Genomic DNA, 25,504 nt, shown 5'->3' with positions numbered 1-25,504 from the left:
ATTAGCCATGGCAAAATGTATGGAATTGAAAGAAAATTGGCTTCAAAACTGAATTTTCTCACTACACCATGATTTTTGTTTTTTGAATTGCAGGAAATAGGCTTTTAAACCTGCAAAAATAAGTTGTCTAGCAACAAGAGGGGTATAAACAGTTTGTGGCCATATAAATAGATATGCAGGGGGGTGCTCCCCAATGCTGGCAAGGGGAGCCTGAGTGGGAGAAGGTTTGGGAGCCGCTGTTCTAGAACAGTGATGGAACACTAGAATCTGGTTGAAACTGTCTTCTGTTAAATCGTCCTTTGTCAGCTTAACGACAGCTCTCAGATGCTGCAGTCAGGCCTCGTCTATCGTTGATTACATTCATCCACCGAACAAACCTACCACAGAGGATCAACTGACAACTAGGATGGATCACGATGATGATCTGTGTGGCAAAACAAGTCTGTAACGTTAATAGCTATGCCTTTTCCTGGCTGGCTGTGGGTCATGAGACGACATGGTGTTTAGTGCCCCTTGGTATAGAGATGTCTGTATGAAGACGGGTCTTTGTGGTGTCAGCACAACGTGGGATTATTTCACTTCCCAGACCATTCACAATGACACCTCTGTTTTCCTCAACCCTTCGGCCCTGTGGCTCTGCTCAGCCACCAACTGATAGTAGTAGAGGGATGTTTGGAAGTCAGCAGGGCTTAAGTTATTAGCAAGCCATTAAACAGTGGTATTTCTGTGGTGCAGTCTGTTTGTGTCCCAATGGCACCCTAGTCCCTATTTAGTGCACTTCATTGACCAGAGTCCTATAGGGTGACATTTGGGACTCAGCCTAGCTCCTTAGATGAACAGGCTAAACTGTTAACTATATGTGAATTGGAGTTCAGCTTTGTCTGGACTGAGAGTTAGATGGCTTTTCTTCTGAGTGCACCAGTGCATCTTGAGTCCTTGTCAACCTGACCCGTTATCAGGCTGCGTTTTCACACACCTTGGGGGGGGGGGACTACTGCCGTGGCCTATTTATTGCCTTACCTCCTTACTCCATTTGCACACACTGTATGTAGATTGTCTGTTGTGTTATTGACTGTACGTTTGTTTATGTGTAAATCTGTGTTGTTTTTGTCGCACTGCTTTGCTTTATCTTGGCCAGGTTGCAGTTGTAAATGAGAACTTGTTCTCAACTGGCCTACCTGGTTAAATAAAGGTGAAATAAATATGAATCACACTGGTCAATGCTACTTTGCCATGTTGGGAGCCGGGGATTTGCGTATGTATTTAAACAACGCCTAACACCTGGCTCTACAATAGACTAGTGTCCTGTCCAGGAGGTTAATACCTGGCTCTACAATAGACTAGTGTCCTGTCCAGGAGGTTAACACCTGGCTCTACAATAGACTAGTGTCCTGTCCAGGAGGTTAACACCTGGCTCTACAATAGACTAGTGTCCTGTCCAGGAGGTTAACACCTGGCTCTACAATAGACTAGTGTCCTGTCCAGGAGGTTAACACCTGGCTCTACAATAGACTAGTGTCCTGTCCAGGAGGTTAACACCTGGCTCTACAATAGACTAGTGTCCTGTCCAGGAGGTTAACACCTGGCTCTACAATAGACTAGTGTTAACACCTGGCTCTACAATAGACTAGTGTTAACACCTGGCTCTACAATAGACTAGTGTTAACACCTGGCTCTACAATAGACTAGTGTTAACACCTGGCTCTACAATAGACTAGTGTTAACACCTGGCTCTACAATAGACTAGTGTTAACACCTGGCTCTACAATAGACTAGTGTTAACACCTGGCTCTACAATAGACTAGTGTTAACACCTGGCTCTACAATAGACTAGTGTTAACACCTGGCTCTACAATAGACTAGTGTTAACACCTGGCTCTACAATAGACTAGTGTTAACACCTGGCTCTACAATAGACTAGTGTTAACACCTGGCTCTACAATAGACTAGTGTTAACACCTGGCTCTACAATAGACTAGTGTTAACACCTGGCTCTAGGAGGTTAACACCTGGCTCTACAATAGACTAGTGTCCTGTCCAGGAGGTTAACACCTGGCTCTACAATAGACTAGTGTTAATACCTGACTCTACAATAGACTAGTGTTAACACCTGGCTCTACAATAGACTAGTGTCCTGTCCAGGAGGTTAACACCTGGCTCTACAATAGACTAGCGTCCTGTCCAGGAGGTTAACACCTGGCTCTACAATAGACTAGTGTTAACACCTGGCTCTACAATAGACTAGTGTTAACACCTGGCTCTACAATAGACTCGCGTCCTGTCCAGGAGGTGTACTGGTAGATCAAGCTACCTCACTCTTCAGAAACAGGAGATGGGCTCCTGTCTCATGGACTGTTCTGGCTCGTTCAAGTCTACTTCCTAACCTCTGTCTCTGGCGTGTGTCTCGTCGGTGTCTGTGTTCCAGGCCCAGGAGACGGCCCAGCTGGAGGAGCAGCTGCAGGGCTGGGGAGAGGTGATCCTGGCTGGGGACCAGGTCCTGCGTTGGAAGAAACCATGGTTCCCTGGAGCCCTGATGGCAGCCACCACACTGGTCTTTATGTGAGTAGTACTCACACACACAGCCCTGATGGCAGCCACCACACTGGTCTTTATGTGAGTAGTACTCACACACACAGCCCTGATGGCAGCCACCACACTGGTCTTTATGTGAGTAGTACTCACACACACAGCCCTGATGGCAGCCACCACACTGGTCTTATGTGAGTAGTACTCACACACACAGCCCTGATGGCAGCCACCACACTGGTCTTTATGTGAGTAGTACACACACACACACACACACACACACACACACACACACACACACACACACACACACACACACACACACACACACACACACACACACACACACACAGCCCTGATGGCAGCCACCACACTGGTCTTCATGTGAGTAGTACTCTCACACACACACACACACACACACACACACACACACACACACACACACACACACACACACACACACACACAGTCCTGATGGCAGCCACCACACTGGTCTTTATGTGAGTAGTACTCACACACACAGCCCTGATGGCAGCCACCACACTGGTCTTTGTGAGTAGTACTCACACACACAGCCCTGATGGCAGCCACCACACTGGTCTTATGTGAGTAGTACTCACACACACAGCCCTGATGGCAGCCACCACACTGGTCTTTGTGAGTAGTACTCACACACACAGCCCTGATGGCAACCACACTGGTCTTTGTGAGTAGTACTCACACACACGATGCATACAGCTGTCCTGTCACGCTCTCACACACACACTTACACACAGCTGTCCTGTCACGCACACTTACACACAGCTGTCCTGTCACACACTCTCTCACACACGATACACACACAGCTGTCCTGTCACTCTCTCACACACACACGTTACACACAGCTGTCCTGTCACACACACTTACACACAGCTGTCCTGTCACACACTCTCACACACACGATACACACACAGCTGTCCTGTCACGCTCTCACACACAGCTGTCCTGTCACGCTCTCACACACAGCTGTCCTGTCACGCTCTCACACATAGCTGTCCTGTCACGCTCTCACACACACACCAGGGCTTGACATTCAGGTAAATTTGCCGGTAGCACACCGGGCCAGTACCAAGTGACGACTCCAGGCTCGTGGGCGAGATCACAGGAGAACGTTATTTAGGCAGAATTTTAATAATGGGTAATCAGTCAGCATGGTGGCTCCAGCAGGGGGTTACAGTCAGCATGGTGGCTCCAGCAGGGGGTTACAGTCAGCATGGTGGCTCCAGCAGGGGGTTACAGTCAGCGTGGTGGCTCCAGCAGGGCGTTACAGTCAGCGTGGTGGCTCCAGCAGGGCGTTACAGTCAGCGTGGTGGCTCCAGCAGGGGTTACAGTCAGCGTGGTGGCTCCAGCAGGGGGTTACAGTCAGCGTGGTGGCTCCAGCAGGGGGTTACAGTCAGCGTGGTGGCTCCAGCAGGGGGTTACAGTCAGCGTGGTGGCTCCAGCAGGGGTTACAGTCAGCGTGGTGGCTCCAGCAGGGGGTTACAGTCAGCGTGGTGGCTCCAGCAGGGGTTACAGTCAGCGTGGTGGCTCCAGCAGGGGGTTACAGTCAGCGTGGTGGCTCCAGCAGGGGGTTACAGTCAGCGTGGTGGCTCCAGCAGGGGGTTACAGTCAGCGTGGTGGCTCCAGCAGGGGTTACAGTCAGCGTGGTGGCTCCAGCAGGGGGTTACAGTCAGCGTGGTGGCTCCAGCAGGGGTTACAGTCAGCGTGGTGGCTCCAGCAGGGGTTACAGTCAGCGTGGTGGCTCCAGCAGGGGGTTACAGTCAGCGTGGTGGCTCCAGCAGGGGGTTACAGGCAGCGTGGTGGCTCCAGCAGGGGGTTACAGGCAGCATGGTGGCTCCAGCAGGGGGTTACAGTCAGCGTTATCACAGAACACCACACATAGAGAAGACAGACACACGATGGACAGGCACGCCCACACAGAGACTGAGTTTAGTTAAGTAGCCTGGTACGAGCCAGAACAGCACAAGACAGGAGCCCAATCCCCTATTTCTGTAGCATGAGGCGGCTTGTTGACCGAATTATTATTATTATTAGGCCTACCCTTTATGCATTTGAATGACTGATGCTGTGTTTTATAAATAGTTTTAACTGTGTACATTGTTAAAGAGGATGGAGGCCTACCCTTTATGCATTTGAATGACTGATGCTGTGTTTTATAAATAGTTTAACTGTGTACATTGTTTAAGAGGATGTAGGCCTACCCTTTATGCATTTGGATGGCTGATGCTGTGTTTTATAAATAGTTTAACTGTGTACATTGTTTAAGAGGATGTAGGCCTACCCTTTATGCATTTGGATGGCTGATGCTGTGTTTTATAAATAGTTTAACTGTGTACATTGTTTAAGAGGATGTAGGCCTACCCTTTATGCATTTGGATGGCTGATGCTGTGTTTTATAAATAGTTTTAACTGTGTACATTGTTAAAGAGGATGTAGGCCTACCCTTTATGCATTTGAATGGCTGATGCGGTTCCTTTGTCATGCCGGAGACTCCAATTGTGCAACACTGCCTATTGCAGTTGAGGAATAGATCATACAGCAGTGGATAGCTTGGATCCTCATTTCAGTTATCACCATCAAAACTGTTGTCTTTTCCCAGATTGCATTTCGACGTGTTGTCCAGTGACTGGGCTCATTGGAACACGTTGCTTTCCACATGGCACTCAGCTGTGGAAGCAGTTGTGTGATCTTGCCACCATACAGTTGATATTCTGAGGTGGCAGGGTAGCCTAGTGGTTAGAGTGTAGAGGTGGCAGGGTAGCCTAGTGGTTAGAGTGTAGAGGTGGCAGGGTAGCCTAGTGGTTAGAGTGTAGAGGTGGCAGGGTAGCCTAGTGGTTAGAGTGTAGAGGCGGCAGGGTAGCCTAGTGGTTAGAGTGTAGAGGCGGCAGGGTAGCCTAGTGGTTAGTGTAGAGGCGGCAGGGTAGCCTAGTGGTTAGAGTGTAGAGGCGGCAGGGTAGCCTAGTGGTTAGAGTGTAGAGGCGGCAGGGTAGCCTAGTGGTTAGAGTGTAGAGGCGGCAGGGTAGCCTAGTGGTTAGAGTGTAGAGGCGGCAGGGTAGCCTAGTGGTTAGAGTGTAGAGGCGGCAGGGTAGCCTAGTGGTTAGAGTGTAGAGGCGGCAGGGTAGCCTAGTGGTTAGAGTGTAGAGGCGGCAGGGTAGCCTAGTGGTTAGAGTGTAGAGGCGGCAGGGTAGCCTAGTGGTTAGAGTGTAGAGGCGGCAGGGTAGCCTAGTGGTTAGAGTGTAGAGGCGGCAGGGTAGCCTAGTGGTTAGAGTGTAGAGGCGGCAGGGTAGCCTAGTGGTTAGAGTGTAGAGGCGGCAGGGTAGCCTAGTGGTTAGAGTGTAGAGGCGGCAGGGTAGCCTAGTGGTTAGAGTGTAGAGGCGGCAGGGTAGCCTAGTGGTTAGAGTGTAGAGGCGGCAGGGTAGCCTAGTGGTTAGAGTGTAGAGGCGGCAGGGTAGCCTAGTGGTTAGAGTGTAGAGGCGGCAGGGTAGCCTAGTGGTTAGAGTGTAGAGGCGGCAGGGTAGCCTAGTGGTTAGAGTGTAGAGGCGGCAGGGTAGCCTAGTGGTTAGAGTGTAGAGGCGGCAGGGTAGCCTAGTGGTTAGAGTGTAGAGGCGGCAGGGTAGCCTAGTGGTTAGAGTGTAGAGGCGGCAGGGTAGCCTAGTGGTTAGAGTGTAGAGGCGGCAGGGTAGCCTAGTGGTTAGAGTGTAGAGGCGGCAGGGTAGCCTAGTGGTTAGAGTGTAGAGGCGGCAGGGTAGCCTAGTGGTTAGAGTGTAGAGGCGGCAGGGTAGCCTAGTGGTTAGAGTGTAGAGGCGGCAGGGTAGCCTAGTGGTTAGAGTGTAGAGGCGGCAGGGTAGCCTAGTGGTTAGAGTGTAGAGGCGGCAGGGTAGCCTAGTGGTTAGAGTGTAGAGGCGGCAGGGTAGCCTAGTGGTTAGAGTGTAGAGGCGGCAGGGTAGCCTAGTGGTTAGAGTGTAGAGGCGGCAGGGTAGCCTAGTGGTTAGAGTGTAGAGGCGGCAGGGTAGCCTAGTGGTTAGAGTGTAGAGGCGGCAGGGTAGCCTAGTGGTTAGAGTGTAGAGGCGGCAGGGTAGCCTAGTGGTTAGAGTGTAGAGGCGGCAGGGTAGCCTAGTGGTTAGAGCGTTGGGCTAGTAACCAAAAGGGTGACTATTTGGGGCGGCAGGGTAGCCTAGTGGTTAGAGCGTTGGGCTAGTAACCAAAAGGGTGACTATTTGGGGCGGCAGGGTAGCCTAGTGGTTAGAGCGTTGGGCTAGTAACTAAAAGGGTGACTATTTGGGGTGGCAGGGTAGCCTAGTGGTTAGAGCGTTGGGCTAGTAACTAAAAGGGTGACTATTTGGGGTGGCAGGGTAGGCTAGTGGTTAGAGTGTAGAGGCGGCAGGGTAGCCTAGTGGTTAGAGTGTAGAGGCGGCAGGGTAGCCTAGTGGTTAGAGCGTAGAGGTGGCAGGGTAGCCTAGTGGTTAGAGTGTAGAGGTGGCAGGGTAGCCTAGTGGTTAGAGTGTAGAGGTGGCAGGGTAGCCTAGTGGTTAGAGTGTAGAGGTGGCAGGGTAGCCTAGTGGTTAGAGTGTAGAGGTGGCAGGGTAGCCTAGTGGTTAGAGCGTTGGGATAGTAACTAAAAGGGTGACTATTTGGGGTGGCAGGGTAGCCTAGTGGTTAGAGCGTTGGGCTAGTAACTAAAAGGGTGACTATTTGGGGTGGCAGGGTAGCCTAGTGGTTAGAGCGTTGGGCCAGGGAACTGAAAGGGTGACTATTTGGGGTGGCAGGGTAGCCTAGTGGTTAGAGCGTTGGGCTAGTAACTAAAAGGGTGACTATTTGGGGTGGCAGGGTAGCCTAGTGGTTAGAGCGTTGGGCTAGTAACTAAAAGGGTGACTATTTGGGGTGGCAGGGTAGCCTAGTGGTTAGAGCGTTGGGCTAGTAACTAAAAGGGTGACTATTTGGGGTGGCAGGGTAGCCTAGTGGTTAGAGCGTTGGGCTAGTAACTAAAAGGGTGACTATTTGGGGTGGCAGGGTAGCCTAGTGGTTAGAGCGTTGGGCTAGTAACTAAAAGGGTGACTATTTGGGGTGGCAGGGTAGCCTAGTGGTTAGAGCGTTGGGCTAGTAACTAAAAGGGTGACTATTTGGGGTGGCAGGGTAGCCTAGTGGTTAGAGCGTTGGGCCAGGGAACTGAAAGGTTTGCTGGATTGAATCCCCCGAGCTGACAAGGGAAAGAAATCTGTCGTTCTGCCCCTGAACAAGGCAGTTAACACACTGTTCCTAGGCCGTCATTGAAAATAATTTGTTCTTAACCGACTTGCCTAGTTAAATAAAACATGTAATAAATATTTAGATTTATTTAGATAATATTTAGATCTATCAATAAGGGATGTTATATTTCTTGACAAGCAAGCAGCTCCAGGTCCTCCAGAATTGTCTTCGCATGTTAAAATGCATTTCCTGCAGTTCCACACATTATGCCTCTCTTGATGGGGGTATTTTGAAGACACAGTATAAGTGAAAGGCTCCCTAAGTGCACATGTCTCTGCCCCATAGCAACATGTGTTGATGCAGGAAGTTAGCGAGCTTCCTACAGTAACACATTCTGATAACTTCCTGCATCATATTTTGCTATGGGGCAGAGACATTTGCAGTTTCATGCTTTTCTACATACACATTTTGTCATGAGTCTTGAGATATTTTGTCGTTTTTAAAGGGTAAGTTGACCTAAAAATTCTACATTTCCCAAGTGATTCCATACATTGACTAGTTAGGTGGACTTTGCCTTCTCCCCCTGGTCTCTAGAACTGGAAAGCGGCCAAAATATCAGAGCGATTGAGAAACCTGGGAATTGTGGACAAATTATTTTGTTTTATTGGAAGCATATGGCCAAATGACCCCCCAAAAAAATATATATATATAATCAAAAGTATTATAGGTTTTGAGACAGGAAATGTGTTCTTTTCCACCTAAAGTGATCAGTATTATTTTATGTGACCGACTGCAATAACATTGGATGGGTAACAACTGCATGTGTGTTTTCAGTCCGTGGCTTTCAGAAGGAACAAAATGTCACTGTTTTCCTTTTGAAAGAGACCGATACAGATGTGTGTAGTAGCCTAAGCACTTCATCAACGACGATGACTACAATTCAGAAATGCTGGGGAGAACACGTTGAACTCTGACAGCTCTAGCTTCTGTATTCTCGTGTGGGGGGGAACACGTAGAACTCTGACAGCTCTAGCTTCTGTATTCTCGTGTGGGGGGAACACAGAACTCTGACAGCTCTAGCTTCTGTATTCTCGTGTGGGGGGAACACGTAGAACTCTGACAGCTCTTGCTTCTGTATTCTCGTGTGGGGGAAACACGTGGAACTCTGACAGCTCTTGCTTCTGTATTCTCGTGTGGGGGAAACACGTAGAATTCTGACAGCTCTTGCTTCTGTATTCTCGTGTGGGGGAAACACGTGGAACTCTGACAGCTCTTGCTTCTGTATTCTCGTGTGGGGGGAACACATAGAACTCTGACAGCTCTAGCTTCTGTATTCTCGTGTGGGGGGAACACATAGAACTCTGACAGCTCTAGCTTCTGTATTCTCGTGTGGGGGGAACACATAGAACTCTGACAGCTCTAGCTTCTGTATTCTCGTGTGGGGGGAACACATAGAACTCTGACAGCTCTAGCTTCTGTATTCTCGTGTGGGGGAAACACGTGGAACTCTGACAGCTCTTGCTTCTGTATTCTCGTGTGGGGGAAACACGTGGAACTCTGACAGCTCTTGCTTCTGTATTCTCGTGTGGGGGAAACACGTGGAACTCTGACAGCTCTTGCTTCTGTATTCTCGTGTGGGGGGAACACATAGAACTCTGACAGCTCTAGCTTCTGTATTCTCGTGTGGGGGGAACACATAGAACTCTGACAGCTCTAGCTTCTGTATTCTCGTGTGGGGGAAACACGTAGAACTCTGACAGCTCTTACTTCTGTATTCTCGTGGGCTGGAGGGTGCTGCTGAAGTATGTCGTTTCTTCATTGCAGTTTGAGTGGATCTTATTGTGTTGTAACCGTTGCACCATATCATGTAGACAGCCAGTTAGCAGATGTGTCCTGTCTTTATGACACCGGGTTGAAGGAGATAACAGATAGTAATTGTGTCATCTTACATTGCAGAATACACAGAATTAAAATAAAAGGTTTTGCATTTAAATTATGTATCTTGTCTACTTATTAATCTATAATGTCTGTGTTGGCTAGCCATGGTTTATTTGCATGGCAACATGTCATGCTTTGAACAACTCTATAGCCTTGCATGGAATGCATGGTCCCAGGAACCCTCTGGTGTAGGCCTATTAGTGTGGAATGCATGGTCCCAGGAACCCTCTGGTGTAGGCCTATTAGTGTGGAATGCATGGTCCCAGGAACCCTCTGGTGTAGGCCTATTAGTGTGGAATGCATGGTCCCAGGAACCCTCTGGTGTAGGCCTATTAGTGTGGAATGCATGGTCCCAGGGACCCTCTGGTGTAGGCCTATTAGTGTGGAATGCATGGTCCCAGGAACCCTCTGGTGTAGGCCTATTAGTGTGGAATACATGGTCCCAGGGACCCTCTGGTGTAGGCCTATTAGTGTGGAATGCATGGTCCCAGGGACACTCTTGTGTAGGCCTATTAGTGTGGAATGCATGGTCCCAGGAACCCTCTGGTGTAGGCCTATTAGTGTGGGATGCATGGTCCCAGGAACCCCCTGCTGTAGTAACGCTAGGCTACTGTCTTCACTTCTCCCTGTGTAACTAATCAGTAACGCTAGGCTACTGTCTTCTCTTCTCCCTGTGTAACTAATCAGTAACGCTAGGCTACTGTCTTCACTTCTGTCCAGAAAAAAAACTTGCATCTGTGATTTGTGAATAAGGGTCATACATGCACTTTTTATGTAAAAGGCCACTCAAAAAATGTGTAGTTTTGTCACAACTAGGGATCTGTGGCATTTTGTTTTGAGGGAGCGTGCAATTGGCATGCTGACTGCAGGAATGTCCACCAGAGCTGTTACTAGAGAATTTAATGTTAATTTCTCTACCATAAGCCGCTTCAAAATCAAATCAAATCAAATTTATTTATATAGCCCTTCGTACATCAGCTGATATCTCAAAGTGCTGTACAGAAACCCAGCCTAAAACCCCAAACAGCAAACAATGCAGGTGTAAAAGCACGGTGGCTAGGAAAAACTCCCTAGAAAGGCCAAAACCTAGGAAGAAAGTCATTTTAGAGAATTTGGCAGTACGTCCAACCGGCTTCACAACTGCAGACAGTGTGTATGGCGTCGTGTGGTTGAGCGGTTTGCTGATGTCAACATTGTGAACACAGTGCCCCTCGGTGGGGTAATGGGCAGGCATAAGCTACGGACGACGAACACACTTTCATTTTATCGGACGGGCATTTTGAATGCTCAGAGAGACTGTGATGAGATTGAGGCCCATTGTCGTGCCATTCTTAGGGCCTAATGAATTTATTTCAAGCGACTGATTTCCTTATTTGAACAGCAACTCGGTAAAATCTAATTGTTGCATGTTGCGTTTTTATATTTTTGTTGGGTATAGTAAATGTAGCTTTTCAGAACCCTTGATAGAATACCTAATTTCTCTGGTGTCCGCTTGTTTTGACTTACTGTGGAATTGAGACATCTGACCCTCTCTCTCTTTCCCCCCCCCCCTTCCTCCAGGATGATCTACTACCTGGACCCCTCGGTGCTGACCGGCCTGTCCTGCACTGTCATGCTGCTGTGTCTGGCTGACTACCTGGTGCCTACCCTCGCACCCCGCATCTTCGGATCCAACAAGTGGTGAGAGCCTGGGGGTGTATCTGGGGTACAGGGAGGGTGGGTGTATCTGGGGTACAGGGAGGGTGGGTGTATCTGGGGTACAGGGAGGGTGGGTGTATCTGGGGTACAGGGAGGGTGGGTGTATCTGGGGTACAGGGAGGGTGGGTGTATCTGGGGTACAGGGAGGGTGGGTGTATCTGGGGTACAGGGAGGGTGGGTGTATCTGGGGTACAGGGGGTGGGTGTATCTGGGGTGGAGGAGGTATATCTAGGGTGGAGGGTGGGTATAGCTAGGGTGGGTATAGCTGGGGTGGAGGGTGGGTATAGCTGGGGTGGAGGGTGGGTATAGCTGGGGTGGAGGGTGGGTATAGCTGGGGTGGAGGGTGGGTATAGCTGGGGTGGGTATATCTAGGGTGGGTATAGCTAGGGTACAGTATAGCTGGGGTGGAGGGTGGGTATAGCTGGGGTGGAGGGTGGGTATAGCTAGGGTACAGTATAGCTGGGGTGGAGGGTGGGTATAGCTGGGGTGGAGGGTGGGTATAGCTAGGGTGGAGGGTGGGTATAGCTAGGGTACAGGGTGGGTATAGCTGGGGTACAGGGTGGAGGGTGGGTATAGCTGGGGTGGAGGGTGGGTATATCTAGGGTGGAGGGTGGGTATAGCTGGGGTGGAGGGTGGGTATATAGCTGGGGTGGGGGTGGGTATAGCTGGGGTGGGTATATCTAGGGTGGAGGGTGGGTATAGCTAGGGTACAGTATAGCTGGGGTGGGTATAGCTGGGGTGGGTATATCTAGGGTGGAGGGTGGGTATAGCTAGGGTACAGTATAGCTGGGGTGGAGGGTGGGTATAGCTGGGGTGGAGGGTGGGTATAGCTAGGGTACATTATAGCTGGGGTGGAGGGTGGGTATAGCTGGGGTGGAGGGTGGGTATAGCTGGGGTGGAGGGTGGGTATAGCTAGGGTACAGGGTGGGTATAGCTAGGGTACAGGGTGGGTATAGCTAGGGTACAGGGTGGAGGGTGGGTATAGCTAGGGTACAGGGTGGAGGGTGGGTATAGCTGGGGTGGAGGGTGGGTATAGCTGGGGTGGAGGGTGGGTATAGCTGGGGTGGAGGGTGGGTATAGCTGGGGTGGAGGGTGGGTATATAGCTGGGGTGGGGGTGGGTATATAGCTGGGGTGGGGGGTGGGTATAGCTGGGGTGGGGGTGGGTATAGCTGGGGTGGGGGTGGGTATATAGCTGGGGTACAGGGTGGGTATAGCTGGGGTGGGGGTGGGTATAGCTGGGGTGGAGGGTGGGTATAGCTAGGGTACAGTATAGCTGGGCTGGAGGGTGGGTATAGCTGGGCTGGAGAGTGGGTATAGCTGGGGTGGAGGGTGGGTATAGCTGGGGTGGAGGGTGGGTATAGCTAGGGTGGAGGGTGGGTATAGCTAGGGTGGAGGGTGGGTATAGCTAGGGTACAGGGTGGGTATAGCTGGGGTACAGGGTGGAGGGTGGGTATAGCTGGGGTGGAGGGTGGGTATAGCTGGGGTGGAGGGTGGGTATAGCTGGGGTGGGGGTGGGTATAGCTGGGGTGGGTATATCTAGGGTGGAGGGTGGGTATAGCTAGGGTACAGTATAGCTGGGGTGGAGGGTGGGTATAGCTGGGGTGGAGGGTACATTATAGCTGGGGTGGAGGGTGGGTATAGCTGGGGTGGAGGGTGGGTATAGCTGGGGTGGAGGGTGGGTATAGCTAGGGTACAGGGTGGGTATAGCTAGGGTACAGGGTGGGTATAGCTAGGGTACAGGGTGGGTATAGCTAGGGTACAGGGTGGAGGGTGGGTATAGCTGGGGTGGAGGGTGGGTATAGCTGGGGTGGAGGGTGGGTATAGCTGGGGTGGAGGGTGGGTATATAGCTGGGGTGGGGGTGGGTATAGCTGGGGTGGGGGTGGGTATAGCTGGGGTACAGGGTGGGTATAGCTGGGGTGGGGGTGGGTATAGCTGGGGTGGAGGGTGGGTATAGCTGGGGTGGAGGGTGGGTATATAGCTGGGGTGGAGGGTGGGTATATAGCTGGGGTGGAGGGTGGGTATATAGCTGGGGTGGAGGGTGGGTGTATAGCTGGGGTGGAGGGTGGGTATAGCTGGGGTGGGGGTGGGTATAGCTGGGGTGGGGGTGGGTATATAGCTGGGGTACAGGGTGGGTATAGCTGGGGTGGGGGTGGGTATAGCTGGGGTGGAGGGTGGGTATAGCTAGGGTACAGGGTGGAGGGTGGGTATAGCTGGGGTGGAGGGTGGGTATAGCTGGGGTGGAGGGTGGGTATAGCTAGGGGTGGAGGGTGGGTATAGCTGGGGTGGAGGGTGGGTATAGCTAGGGGTGGAGGGTGGGTATATAGCTGGGGTGGAGGGTGGGTATATAGCTGGGGTGGAGGGTGGGTATATAGCTGGGGTGGAGGGTGGGTATATAGCTGGGGTGGAGGGTGGGTATATAGCTGGGGTGGAGGGTGGGTATAGCTGGGGTGGAGGGTGGGTATATAGCTGGGGTGGAGGGTGGGTATAGCTGGGGTGGAGGGTGGGTATAGCTGGGGTGGAGGGTGGGTATATAGCTGGGGTGGAGGGTGGGTATAGCTGGGGTGGAGGGTGGGTATAGCTGGGGTGGAGGGTGGGTATATAGCTGGGGTGGAGGGTGGGTATATAGCTGGGGTGGAGGGTGGGTATAGCTAGGGGTGGAGGGTGGGTATATAGCTAGGGGTGGAGGGTGGGTATATAGCTAGGGGTGGAGGGTGGGTATAGCTGGGGTGGAGGGTGGGTATATAGCTGGGGTGGAGGGTGGGTATATAGCTGGGGTGGAGGGTGGGTATAGCTGGGGTGGAGGGTGGGTATATAGCTGGGGTGGAGGGTGGGTATATAGCTGGGGTGGAGGGTGGGTATATAGCTGGGGTGGAGGGTGGGTATATAGCTGGGGTGGAGGGTGGGTATATAGCTGGGGTGGAGGGTGGGTATATAGCTGGGGTGGAGGGTGGGTATATAGCTGGGGTAGAGGGTGGGTATATAGCTGGGGTAGAGGGTGGGTATATAGCTGGGGTGGAGGGTGGGTATATAGCTGGGGTGGAGGGTGGGTATAGCTGGGGTGGAGGGTGGGTATATAGCTGGGGTAGAGGGTGGGTATATAGCTGGGGTAGAGGGTGGGTATATAGCTGGGGTGGAGGGTGGGTATATAGCTGGGGTGGAGGGTGGGTATATAGCTGGGGTGGAGGGTGGGTATATAGCTGGGGTGGAGGGTGGGTATATAGCTGGGGTGGAGGGTGGGTATATAGCTGGGGTGGAGGGTGGGTATATAGCTGGGGTGGAGGGTGGGTATATAGCTGGGGTAGAGGGTGGGTATATAGCTGGGGTGGAGGGTGGGTATATAGCTGGGGTGGAGGGTGGGTATATAGCTGGGGTGGAGGGTGGGTATAGCTGGGGTGGAGGGTGGGTATATAGCTGGGGTGGAGGGTGGGTATATAGCTGGGGTGGAGGGTGGGTATATAGCTGGGGTGGAGGGTGGGTATAGCTAGGGGTGGAGGGTGGGTATAGCTGGGGTGGAGGGTGGGTATAGCTGGGGTGGAGGGTGGGTATATAGCTGGGGTGGAGGGTGGGTATAGCTGGGGTGGAGGGTGGGTATATAGCTGGGGTGGAGGGTGGGTATATAGCTGGGGTGGAGGGTGGGTATATAGCTGGGGTGGAGGGTGGGTATATAGCTGGGGTGGAGGGTGGGTATAGCTGGGGTAGAGGGTGGGTATATAGCTGGGGTGGAGGGTGGGTATATAGCTGGGGTGGAGGGTGGGTATATAGCTGGGGTGGAGGGTGGGTATATAGCTGGGGTGGAGGGTGGGTATATAGCTGGGGTGGGGGTGGGTATATAGCTGGGGTGGAGGGTGGGTATAGCTGGGGTGGAGGGTGGGTATATAGCTGGGGTGGAGGGTGGGTATATAGCTGGGGTGGAGGGTGGGTATATAGCTGGGGTGGAGGGTGGGTATATAGCTGGGGTGGAGGGTGGGTATATAGCTGGGGTAGAGGGTGGGTATAGCTGGGGTGGAGGGTGGGTATATAGCTGGGGTGGAGGGTGGGTATAGCTAGGGTGGAGGGTGGGTATATAGCTGGGGTGGAGGGTGGGTATATAGCTGGGGTGGAGGGTGGGTATAGCTGGGGTGGAGGGTGGGTATAGCTAGGGTGGAGGGTGGGTATATAGCTGGGGTGGAGGGTGGGTATATAGCTGGGGTGGAGGGTGGGTATATAGCTGGGGTGGAGGGTGGGTATATAGCTGGGGTGGAGGGTGGGTATAGCTGGGGTAGAGGGTGGGTATATATCTGGGGTGGAGGGTGGGTATATAGCTGGGGTAGAGGGTGGGTATATAGCTGGGGTACAGGGTGGGTATATAGCTGGGGTAGAGGGTGGGTATATAGCTGGGGTAGAGGGTGGGTATATAGCTGGGGTGGAGGGTGGGTATATAGCTGGGGTGGAGGGTGGGTATATAGCTGGGGTGGAGGGTGGGTATATAGCTGGGGTGGAGGGTGGGTATATAGCTGGGGTAGAGGGTGGGTATATAGCTGGGGTGGAGGGTGGGTATATAGCTGGGGTACAGGGTGGGTATATAGCTGGGGTAGAGGGTGGGTATAGCTGGGGTAGAGGGTGGGTATAGCTGGGGTGGAGGGTGGGTATATAGCTGGGGTACAGGGTGGGTATATAGCTGGGGTAGAGGGTGGGTATAGCTGGGGTAGAGGGTGGGTATATAGCTGGGGTGGAGGGTGGGTATATAGCTGGGGTGGAGGGTGGGTATATAGCTGGGGTACAGGGTGGGTATATAGCTGGGGTAGAGGGTGGGTATATAGCTGGGGTGGAGGGTGGGTATATAGCTGGGGTAGAGGGTGGGTATAGCTGGGGTAGAGGGTGGGTATATAGCTGGGGTACAGGGTGGGTATAGCTGGGGTAGAGGGTGGGTATAGCTGGGGTAGAGGGTGGGTATATAGCTGGGGTAGAGGGTGGGTATATATCTGGGGTAGAGGGTGGGTATATAGCTGGGGTAGAGGGTGGGTATATAGCTGGGGTACAGGGTGGGTATAGCTGGGGTAGAGGGTGGGTATAGCTGGGGTAGAGGGTGGGTATATAGCTGGGGTGGAGGGTGGGTATATAGCTGGGGTGGAGGGTGGGTATAGCTGGGGTACAGGGTGGGTATAGCTGGGGTGGAGGGTGGGTATATCTGGGGTGGAGGGTGGGTATATAGCTGGGGTAGAGGGTGGGTATATAGCTGGGGTAGAGGGTGGGTATATAGCTGGGGTGGAGGGTGGGTATATAGCTGGGGTAGAGGGTGGGTATATCATACACACTGGGTCTATTTCAGTGTCTGGCAGTGAGTTCTGCTGGTTCATAAGCCCATGTTCTGACCTGAGCCTGAAATGGGTAGTTGTGGCTCAGCAGAAAGGAAGGTCACTTCCCCAACTGCCTTATCAGATATCATATGGCCCCATTGATGGACTCCTCTCATTCTGCTGAGCTGGTTCTGATCAAGTGTTCTTGTTCAGATGGATGGAGAGATGTAGGGATAGTTGTTGACTGAATAAAACCACTGGTCTTGGATATAATGGTAATAATATCACTCTCCTCCTCCTTCCTCTCTTTTCCTTCCTCCCCTCTCCTCCTCTCTCTTTCTCCTCCCCTCTCCTCTCTCTTTCTCCTCCTCTCTTTCTCCCTCTCTCCAGGTCTTCAGAGCAGCAGCAGCGTTTCCATGAGATCTGTGGTAACCTGGTGAAGACTCAGCGTCGCATCCTGGGCTGGTGGAAAAGACTCTTCTCGCTCAAGGAGGAGAAACCCAAGATGGTACACACACCGAGACCCACTTTAGCGCTGTCGTCTGTTTTAGAACTGGGTCTGTCTGTCTGTTTTAGAACTGGGTCTGTCTGTCTGTTTTAGAACTGGGTCTGTCTGTCTGTTTTAGAACGGGGTCTGTCTGCCTGTTTTGGAACGGGGTCTGTCTGCCTGTTTTGGAACGGGGTCTGTCTGCCTGTTTTGGAACGGGGTCTGTCTGCCTGTTTTGGAACGGGGTCTGTCTGCCTGTTTTGGAACGGGGTAGTGATGTCTCTTCCGGTTGTCTTCCCACAGTACTTTGCGTCTGTGATCAGCAGTCTGGTGACGGTGGCCTGGATGGGACAGCAAGTCCACAACCTTTTCCTCACCTACCTGATCGGTAAGTACCAGCACCTGTCTACCTGCCTGTACCTGTACCCTACCTACTTACCTACATGCACACTACCTACCGTATCTACATGTACACTACTGACCTACCTGTACCCTACCGACCCATCTGTAGCCTACCGATGTACCTGTACCCTACCGACACCCTACCTACCTGTACCCTACCTACCTACCTGTACCCTACCGACCTACCTACATTGCCCGTACCCTACCGACCCATCTGTAGCCTACCGATGTACCTGTATTCACACCCTTTGACTGGATTAAAATGGACTAAATTGAGATTTTGTGTCTCTGATCTACACATTATACGCCATGATGTCAAAGTGGAATTAAGTTTATTTTAATTAAGGAATAACTATTCAACCCCTTTTTTGTTATTGCAAGCCTAAATAAGTTCAGGAGTAAAAAATGTCCTTTTCACAAGTCACATAAGTTGCATGGACTCACTCTGTGTGCAATAATAGTGTTTAACATATTTTAGAATGACTACCTCAACTTTATGTAATAGATATCTGTCAGGTCCCTCAGTCAAACACTGGTTCAACCACAAGGACCAGGGAGGTTTCACAATGCCTCGCAAAGAAGGCCCCCTTATTGGTCGATGGGTGAAAACAACAACAAAAAATGGCAGTAATCGAATGTCCCTTTTTGAGCATGGTCAAGTTATTAATTACACTTCAATACACCTAGCCACTACAAAGATACAGGCGTCCTTCAGGGAACTCAGTTGCCGGAGAGGAAGGAAACCACTCAATTTCACCATGGTGATCTTTAAACCCGTTAGTTTAATGGCTGTGAAAGGAAAGCTGACCTAAACAACACAGCAATCCACTAAAGTAATAGTGCAAAAAATGTGGCAAATCAATTTACTTTTTTTCCTGAATATGAAGTTTTAATGTTTGTTTGGGGCGAACTGAATGGAGCGAAGTACAGGCACAATCCCAGAGGAAAACCTGGTTCAGTCTGCGTTCCACCAAGCACTGGGAGATGAATTCACCTTTCAGCAGGACAATAATCTAAAACACAAGGCCAAATATACACTGTATAAGAAGACGTTGAATGTTCCCGAGTGGCAGTTTCGACTTAAATCTACTTGACAATCTATGGCAATACTTGAAAGGTTTAACAACCATGTTGACAGAGCTTGAAGAATTTTGAAAATAATCATGCGCAAATATTGTAGAATCCAGGTGTGTAAAGCTCTTAGACTCACCCAGAAAGACTCACAGCCAACCTGTACTAAACCCACCTGGGCTAATGGCTAACTCCGCCAACCTGTACTAAACCCACCTGGGCTGATGGCTAACTCCGCCAACCTGTACTAAACCCACCTGGGCTGATGGCTAACTCAGCCTACCTGTACTAAACCCACCTGGGCTGATGGCTAACTCAGCCTACCTGTACTAAACCCACCTGGGCGAATGGCTAACTCTGCCTACCTGTACTAAACCCACCTGGGCTAATGGCTAACTCAGCCAACCTGTACTAAACCCACCTGGGCTGATGGCTAACTCAGCCAACCTGTACTAAACCCACCTGGGCTGATGGCTAACTCAGCCAACCTGTACTAAACCCACCTGGGCTGATGGCTAACTCAGCCAACCTGTACTAAACCCACCTGGGCTGATGGCTAACTCAGCCAACCTGTACTAAACCCACCTGGGCTAATGGCTAACTCAGCCAACCTGTACTAAACCTACCTGGGCTAATGGCTAACTCAGCCAACCTATACTAAACCTACCTGGGCTGATGGCTAACTCTGCCTACCTGTACTAAACCTACCTGTGCTAATGGCTAACTCAGCCAACCTGTACTAAACCCACCTGGGCTAATGGCTAACTCAGCCAACCTGTACTAAACCCACCTGGGCTAATGGCTAACTCAGCTAACCTGTACTAAACCCACCTGGGCTAATGGATAACTCAGCCAACCTGTACTAAACCCACCTGGGCTGATGGATAACTCAGCCAACCTGTACTAAACCCACCTGGGCTGATGGCTAACTCAGCCAACCTGTACTAAACCCACCTGGGCTGATGGCTAACTCAGCCAACCTGTACTAAACCCACCTGGGCTGATGGCTAACTCAGCCAACCTGTACTAAACCCACCTGGGCTGATGGCTAACTCAGCCAACCTGTACTAAACCCACCTGGGCTAATGGCTAACTCAGCCAACCTGTACTAAACCCACCTGGGCTAATGGCTAACTCAGCCAACCTGTACTAAACCCACCTGGGCTGATGGATAACTCAGCCAACCTATACTAAACCTACCTGGGCTAATGGCTAACTCTGCCAAAAGGTCCCATGACTGTAGCTTACTCATTGCTGCATTATTTCACACAGTCCTGGTGTTCTGAGTTCAAACAATCAGGTTAATACAAGCAGGAGTATTTAGGTCCAATCAGGTAGCCTAGTGGTTAGGGCATTGAGCCAGTAACTGAAAGGTTGCTGGATCGAATCCCTGAGCTAAAAATATGTCGTTCTGCCCTTGAACAAGGCAGTTAACCCGATGTTCCCCGGTAGGCCGTCATTGTAAATAAGAATTTGTTCTTAACTGACTTGCCTAGTTAAATAAATAAAATACAATCGGTTGTATTCTGGTGTGTGACATTGTAGCTGCTCTCTCTCCTGCTTTCTCCTGTTGCTATAGTAATAATTACAGTGACCGTTAAAACCACCTGACACCACTAGAGAAGTGACCACATAGGAAGGATGTACGAAGGTTGACAGAAACGGAAGTCCTTGAGCATGTTCCAAATGGCACCCTTTTCTCTATAGGGCTCTGGTCCAAAGTAGTGCACTACATGGGGAATAGGGTGCCATTTGGGATACACACCCTGTCAGTTTATGGATCAAGTCAAATTCTGACTCAAATGTTACTTGGTTTATACTTGTCTTTGCATACCAGGCCAGCACAACAAGTATTGATTGGCACCTTATTCTAACTATATAGTGCACTACTTTTGACTAGGGCCTATTAGGGGTAGTGGACTATATAGGGAATAGGGTGCCATTTTAGACCGAGACCCAGCATTAACTATATATTCCAAACATCACCGGAGACCTTGGCTAATTATTGGTCTGACTGCGTAGCTGTAACAGACAAGCACAAGGCCCCATAGCCAGCTGATAGCTGTTCAGTAGTCAGTGCATTGTCATCCTGCAACTGTAAAATACCACCAAGAGAAAGGGTTATACATCATAGGATCACTCCCTATTAGGGGAACCCCATAGGGTTCTGGTCAAAAGTAGTGCACTACATAGGGAATAGGGTGCCCTTTGGGAGGCAACCCTAGTCTCTTTACCCAGTTCACCAGACAAACTGTCCTACAGAATCCTGACTTGTTTATATATATGATGAGACATTGTTCCACTAAACGTGGAGTAGATTGTTTTAATAGACCCGTTAGGAACCAAACTGCACAGTGGTGGAGGGACTAACCTGAGCTTGTCCAATAAGAGAGGCTCGTTTTGCTACAGTATGCACTAATGAAAACAGCCCTTTAAGCAGTATGCTGTTTAGTTAGTCCACACATTTCTTGTTAACAAACTATAGTTTTGGCAAGTCGGTTAGGACATCATGACACAAGTAATTTTTTCAACAATTGTTCAGACTATCATTCACTGTATCACAATTCCAGTGGGTCAGAGGTTTACATACACTAAGTTGACTGTGCCTTTAAACAGCTTGGAAAATTCCAGAAAATTGTGTCATGGCTTTAGAAGCTTCTGATAGGCTAATAGACATCATTTGAGTCAATTGGAGGTGTACCTGTGGATGTATTTCAAGGCGACCTTCAAACTCAGTGCCTCTTTGCTTGACATCATGGGAAAATCAAACTAAATCAGCCAAGACCTCAGAAACAAAATGGATGGCATCATGAGGGGAAATTATGTGGATATATTGAAGCAACATCTCAACACATCAGTCAGGAAGTTGAAGCTTGGTTGCAAATGGGTCTTCCAAATGGACAATGACCCCAAGCATACTTCCAAAGTTGTGACAAAATGGCTTAAGGACAACGAAGTCAAGGTATTGGAGTGGCCATCAAAGGCCTGACCTCAATCCTATAGAACATTTGTGGGCAGAACTGAAAAAGCGTGTGCGAGCAAGGAGGCCTACAAACCTGACTCAGTTACACCAGCTCTGTCAGGAGGAATGGGCCAAAATTCACCCAACTTATTGTGGGAAGTTTGTGGAAGGCTACCTGATCAGTTTCACCCAAGTTAAACAATTTAAAGGCAATGCTCCCAAATACTAATTGTGTATGTAAACTTCTGACCCACTGGGAATGTGATGAAAGAAATAAAAGCTGAAATAAATCATTCTCTCTACTAATTATTCTGACATTTCAGTCTTAAAATAAAGTGGTGATCCTAACTAAGACAAGGAATTTTTATTCGGATTAAATGTCCGGAATTGCGAAACTTGAGTTTAAATGTTTCTGGCTACGTTGTATGTAAACGTCAGACTTCAACTGTAGTGACTCTGTTTCCTTTGTTCCCAGTGAGTTTCCTGCTCCTGCTTCCTGGTCTGAACCAGCATGGCGTCATAAGCAAGTACGCTGGCATGGCCAAGAGAGAGATCAACAAACTGCTGAAACAGAAGGAGAAGAAGAACGAGTAGGAAGAAAGAGAAGAAGAGGGGATCTGAGAGATGAGACGAACGAGAGAGAAGAAGAAAATGAGAAACCCGTAGATCAAACGTAAAAGAAAAGGAGCTTCCACTAAGTACTTCTGTACTTCCTCAGTCTGCTCAGACCAACTCTACACACGCTGCCCTCTCCCCCCTTGACCTCTGACCTGTCACCTAACCAACCAATCACCTGGCGGGATTTGTTTTTCAACAGGAAGTGTTTTTCCACCTATCCTCCTACGCATGCAGTCAGTCGCCATATCGGTCAAGGCTTTAGTTCACGAGTAGACCACACTGAAACATTACAACACACACATATGAACCCCCCCCCCCCCCACACACATGGAGGTGGCCCCCAGCTGTGTCTCTCTAGGTGTTTACGATGCCAGTCTCTTATTATTACTTTTGAAGTCCGAGGAAAGACTACTGAACAGAAACCTCTAGCAATATTATTATTATCCCCTCCCCCACACATAATACCATCACAATACAATATATAATCAAACTCAATCTCCCAGAGAGGATGGTTAGTGTAATGGACGTACTGATGGTAGGTAGTGTCAGTATTGTTTCAGGAGGCTGGGACACCGTTGTTGCTGCCATCGTTCCTTTAACTTTCAGATTCCTGCTTCTGTCTGTTTTTAAGATTGCACTGAAACCGTAGCAGAAACTGGAGTTTAGAGAAGCGGACCTATGTGACGCCTCCACGTGACACCCCATTCCCTATGTAGTGCACTATCACTATAGGCCCTGGTCAACAGTAGTGCACTATCTAGGGAATATGGTGCTATTTAAGACACCGCCCTGTTGTGAGCTGACACTGGTTCAGAGGCACAGACCTAGGATCAGCGTAACCTGCCCCTACCCTGACCTTACTGTCTAGTCCAGGGGATCTTTACCTTACTAGTCCCACTGCTGTTACGCTGCTAGCTGGACCTGCTAGTCCTTTATCTGTCCCTCCTCTATCCCTGTCTCACGACAGTCTAAACCCAGCTCACGTTCCCTGTTAGTTACTAATAACGCTGCTAGCTGGACCTGCTAGTCCTTTATCTGTCCCTCCTCTATCCCTGTCTCACGACAGTCTAAACCCAGCTCACGTTCCCTGTTAGTTACTAATAACGCTGCTAGCTGGACCTGCTAGTCCTTTATCTGTCCCTCTATCCCTGTCTCACGACAGTCTAAACCCAGCTCACGTTCCCTGTTAGTTACTAATAACGCTGCTAGCTGGACCTGCTAGTCCTTTATCTGTCCCCCCTCTATCTCTGTCTCACGACAGTCTAAACCCAGCTCACGTTCCCTGTTAGTGGGTGAACAATCCAACGCTTGATGAAATCTACTAATAACGCTATTGGCTGGACCTGCTAGAGTCCTTTCTGTCTCTCTATCCCTGTCTCTCTGGTCGGGGGCCGATGATTGTAAATACGCCGATCCTCTTCCTATCTTTTATCTCTCTGTCTTGTCTGTTTATATTCTTTGCCTACTATCTCGCTGTTCCCCTCCTCCATGTCATCTGTCTGAGTTCTCTACAAAACAATGAATAAAGTCTGATGTAAATGAACATGGATGGTGGCTCGCTCATTGATCCTGCTTCCTAGTTTACCTTCTCGGGTGTTGAATGTTGACGTTGGGGAGGGAGGGAGGGAGGGGTGTTGAATGTTGTTGACGTTGGGGAGGGAGGGGTGTTGAATGTTGTTGGGGAGGGAGGGGTGTTGAATGTTGTTGGGGAGGGAGGGGTGTTGAATGTTGTTGACGGGAGGGAGGGAGGGGTGTTGAATGTTGTTGACGGGAGGGAGGGAGGGGTGTTGAATGTTGTTGACATTAGGGAGGGAGGGAGGGGTGTTGAATGTTGTTGACGTTAGGGAGGGAGGGAGGGTGTTGAATGTTGTTGACGTTGGGGAGGGAGGGGTGTTGTTGACGTTAGGGAGGGAGGGGTGTTGAATGTTGTTGACGTTGGGGAGGGAGGGGTGTTGACGTTAGGGAGGGAGGGGTGTTGAATGTTGTTGACGTTAGGGGAGGGAGGGGTGTTGAATGTTGTTGACGTTAGGGAGGAGGGGTGTTGAATGTTGTTGACGTTGGGGAGGGAGGGGTGTTGAATGTTGTTGACGTTGGGGAGGGAGGGTGTTGAATGTTGTTGACGTTGGGAGGGAGGGGTGTTGAATGTTGTTGACGTTAGGGGAGGGAGGGGTGTTGAATGTTGTTGACGTTAGGGAGGGAGGGAGGGGGTTGAATGTTGTTGACGTTAGGGAGGGAGGGGTGTTGAATGTTGACGTTGGGAGGGAGGGAGGGAGGGAGGGAGGGGTGTTGAATGTTGTTGACGTTGGGGAGGGAGGGGTGTTGAATGTTGTTGACGTTAGGGAGGGAGGGGAGGGATGTTGAATGTTGTTGACGTTAGGGAGGGAGGGAGGGGGTTGAATGTTGTTGACGTTAGGGAGGGAGGGGTGTTGAATGTTGACGTTAGGGAGGGGAGGGAGGGAGGGGTGTTGAATGTTGTTGACGTTAGGGAGGGAGGGGTGTTGAATGTTGTTGACGATAGGGAGGGAGGGAGGGGTGTTGAATGTTGTTGACGTTAGGGAGGGAGGGATGTTGAATGTTGTTGACGTTGGGGAGGGAGGGAGGGTGTTGAATGTTGTTGACGTTAGGGGGAGGGAGGGGTGTTGAATGTTGTTGACGTTAGGTAGGAGGGGTGTTGAATGTTGTTGACGTTAGGGAGGGAGGGGTGTTGAATGTTGTTGACGTTAGGGAGGGAGGAGGGGTGTTGAATGTTGTTGACGTTAGGAGGGAGGAGGGGTGTTGAATGTTGTTGACGTTAGGGAGGGAGGGAGGGTGTTGAATGTTGTTGACGTTGGGGAGGGAGGGGTGTTGAATGTTGTTGACGTTAGGGAGGGAGGGGTGTTGAATGTTGTTGACGTTGGGGAGGGAGGGGTGTTGAATGTTGTTGACGTTGGGGAGGGAGGGGTGTTGACGTTAGGGAGGGAGGGTGTTGAATGTTGTTGACGTTGGGGAGGGAGGGGTGTTGAATGATGTTGACGTTAGGGAGGGAGGGGTGTTGAATGTTGTTGACGTTAGGGAGGGAGGGAGGGGTGTTGAATGTTGTTGACGTTAGGGAGGGAGGGAGGGGTTGAATGTTGTTGACGTTAGGGAGGGAGGGAGGGGGTGTTGAATGTTGTTGACGTTAGGGAGGGAGGGAGGGTGTTGAATGTTGTTGACGTTAGGGAGGGAGGGAGGGGTGTTGAATGTTGTTGACGTTAGGGAGGGAGGGAGGGGGTTGAATGTTGTTGACGTTAGGGAGGAGGGAGGGAGGTGTTGAATGTTG

The 25,504-nt window shown here is 50.5% G+C and overlaps 1 protein-coding gene across 1 annotated transcript in view; it reads left to right on the top strand.

Annotated features, from left to right (window-relative positions):
- LOC124022788 (ADP-ribosylation factor-like protein 6-interacting protein 1) overlaps positions 1–23,749 on the top strand; it is a 28,858-nt gene extending 5,109 nt beyond the window's left edge. The window contains exons 2-6 of the mRNA XM_046337474.1: positions 2,426–2,559; positions 11,251–11,370; positions 17,057–17,174; positions 17,457–17,541; positions 22,064–23,749. Of these exons, the coding sequence (XP_046193430.1) occupies positions 2,426–2,559; positions 11,251–11,370; positions 17,057–17,174; positions 17,457–17,541; positions 22,064–22,182 (576 nt within the window). The 3' untranslated portion in view covers positions 22,183–23,749. The remainder of the gene's footprint in view (positions 1–2,425; positions 2,560–11,250; positions 11,371–17,056; positions 17,175–17,456; positions 17,542–22,063) is intronic.
- Positions 23,750–25,504: the final 1,755 nt, after the last annotated feature.

This window comes from Oncorhynchus gorbuscha, unplaced genomic scaffold, assembly GCF_021184085.1.
Source record: "Oncorhynchus gorbuscha isolate QuinsamMale2020 ecotype Even-year unplaced genomic scaffold, OgorEven_v1.0 Un_scaffold_1426, whole genome shotgun sequence".
Lineage (NCBI taxonomy): Eukaryota > Metazoa > Chordata > Actinopteri > Salmoniformes > Salmonidae > Oncorhynchus > Oncorhynchus gorbuscha.
This window is presented reverse-complemented; position numbering and strand designations above follow the sequence as displayed.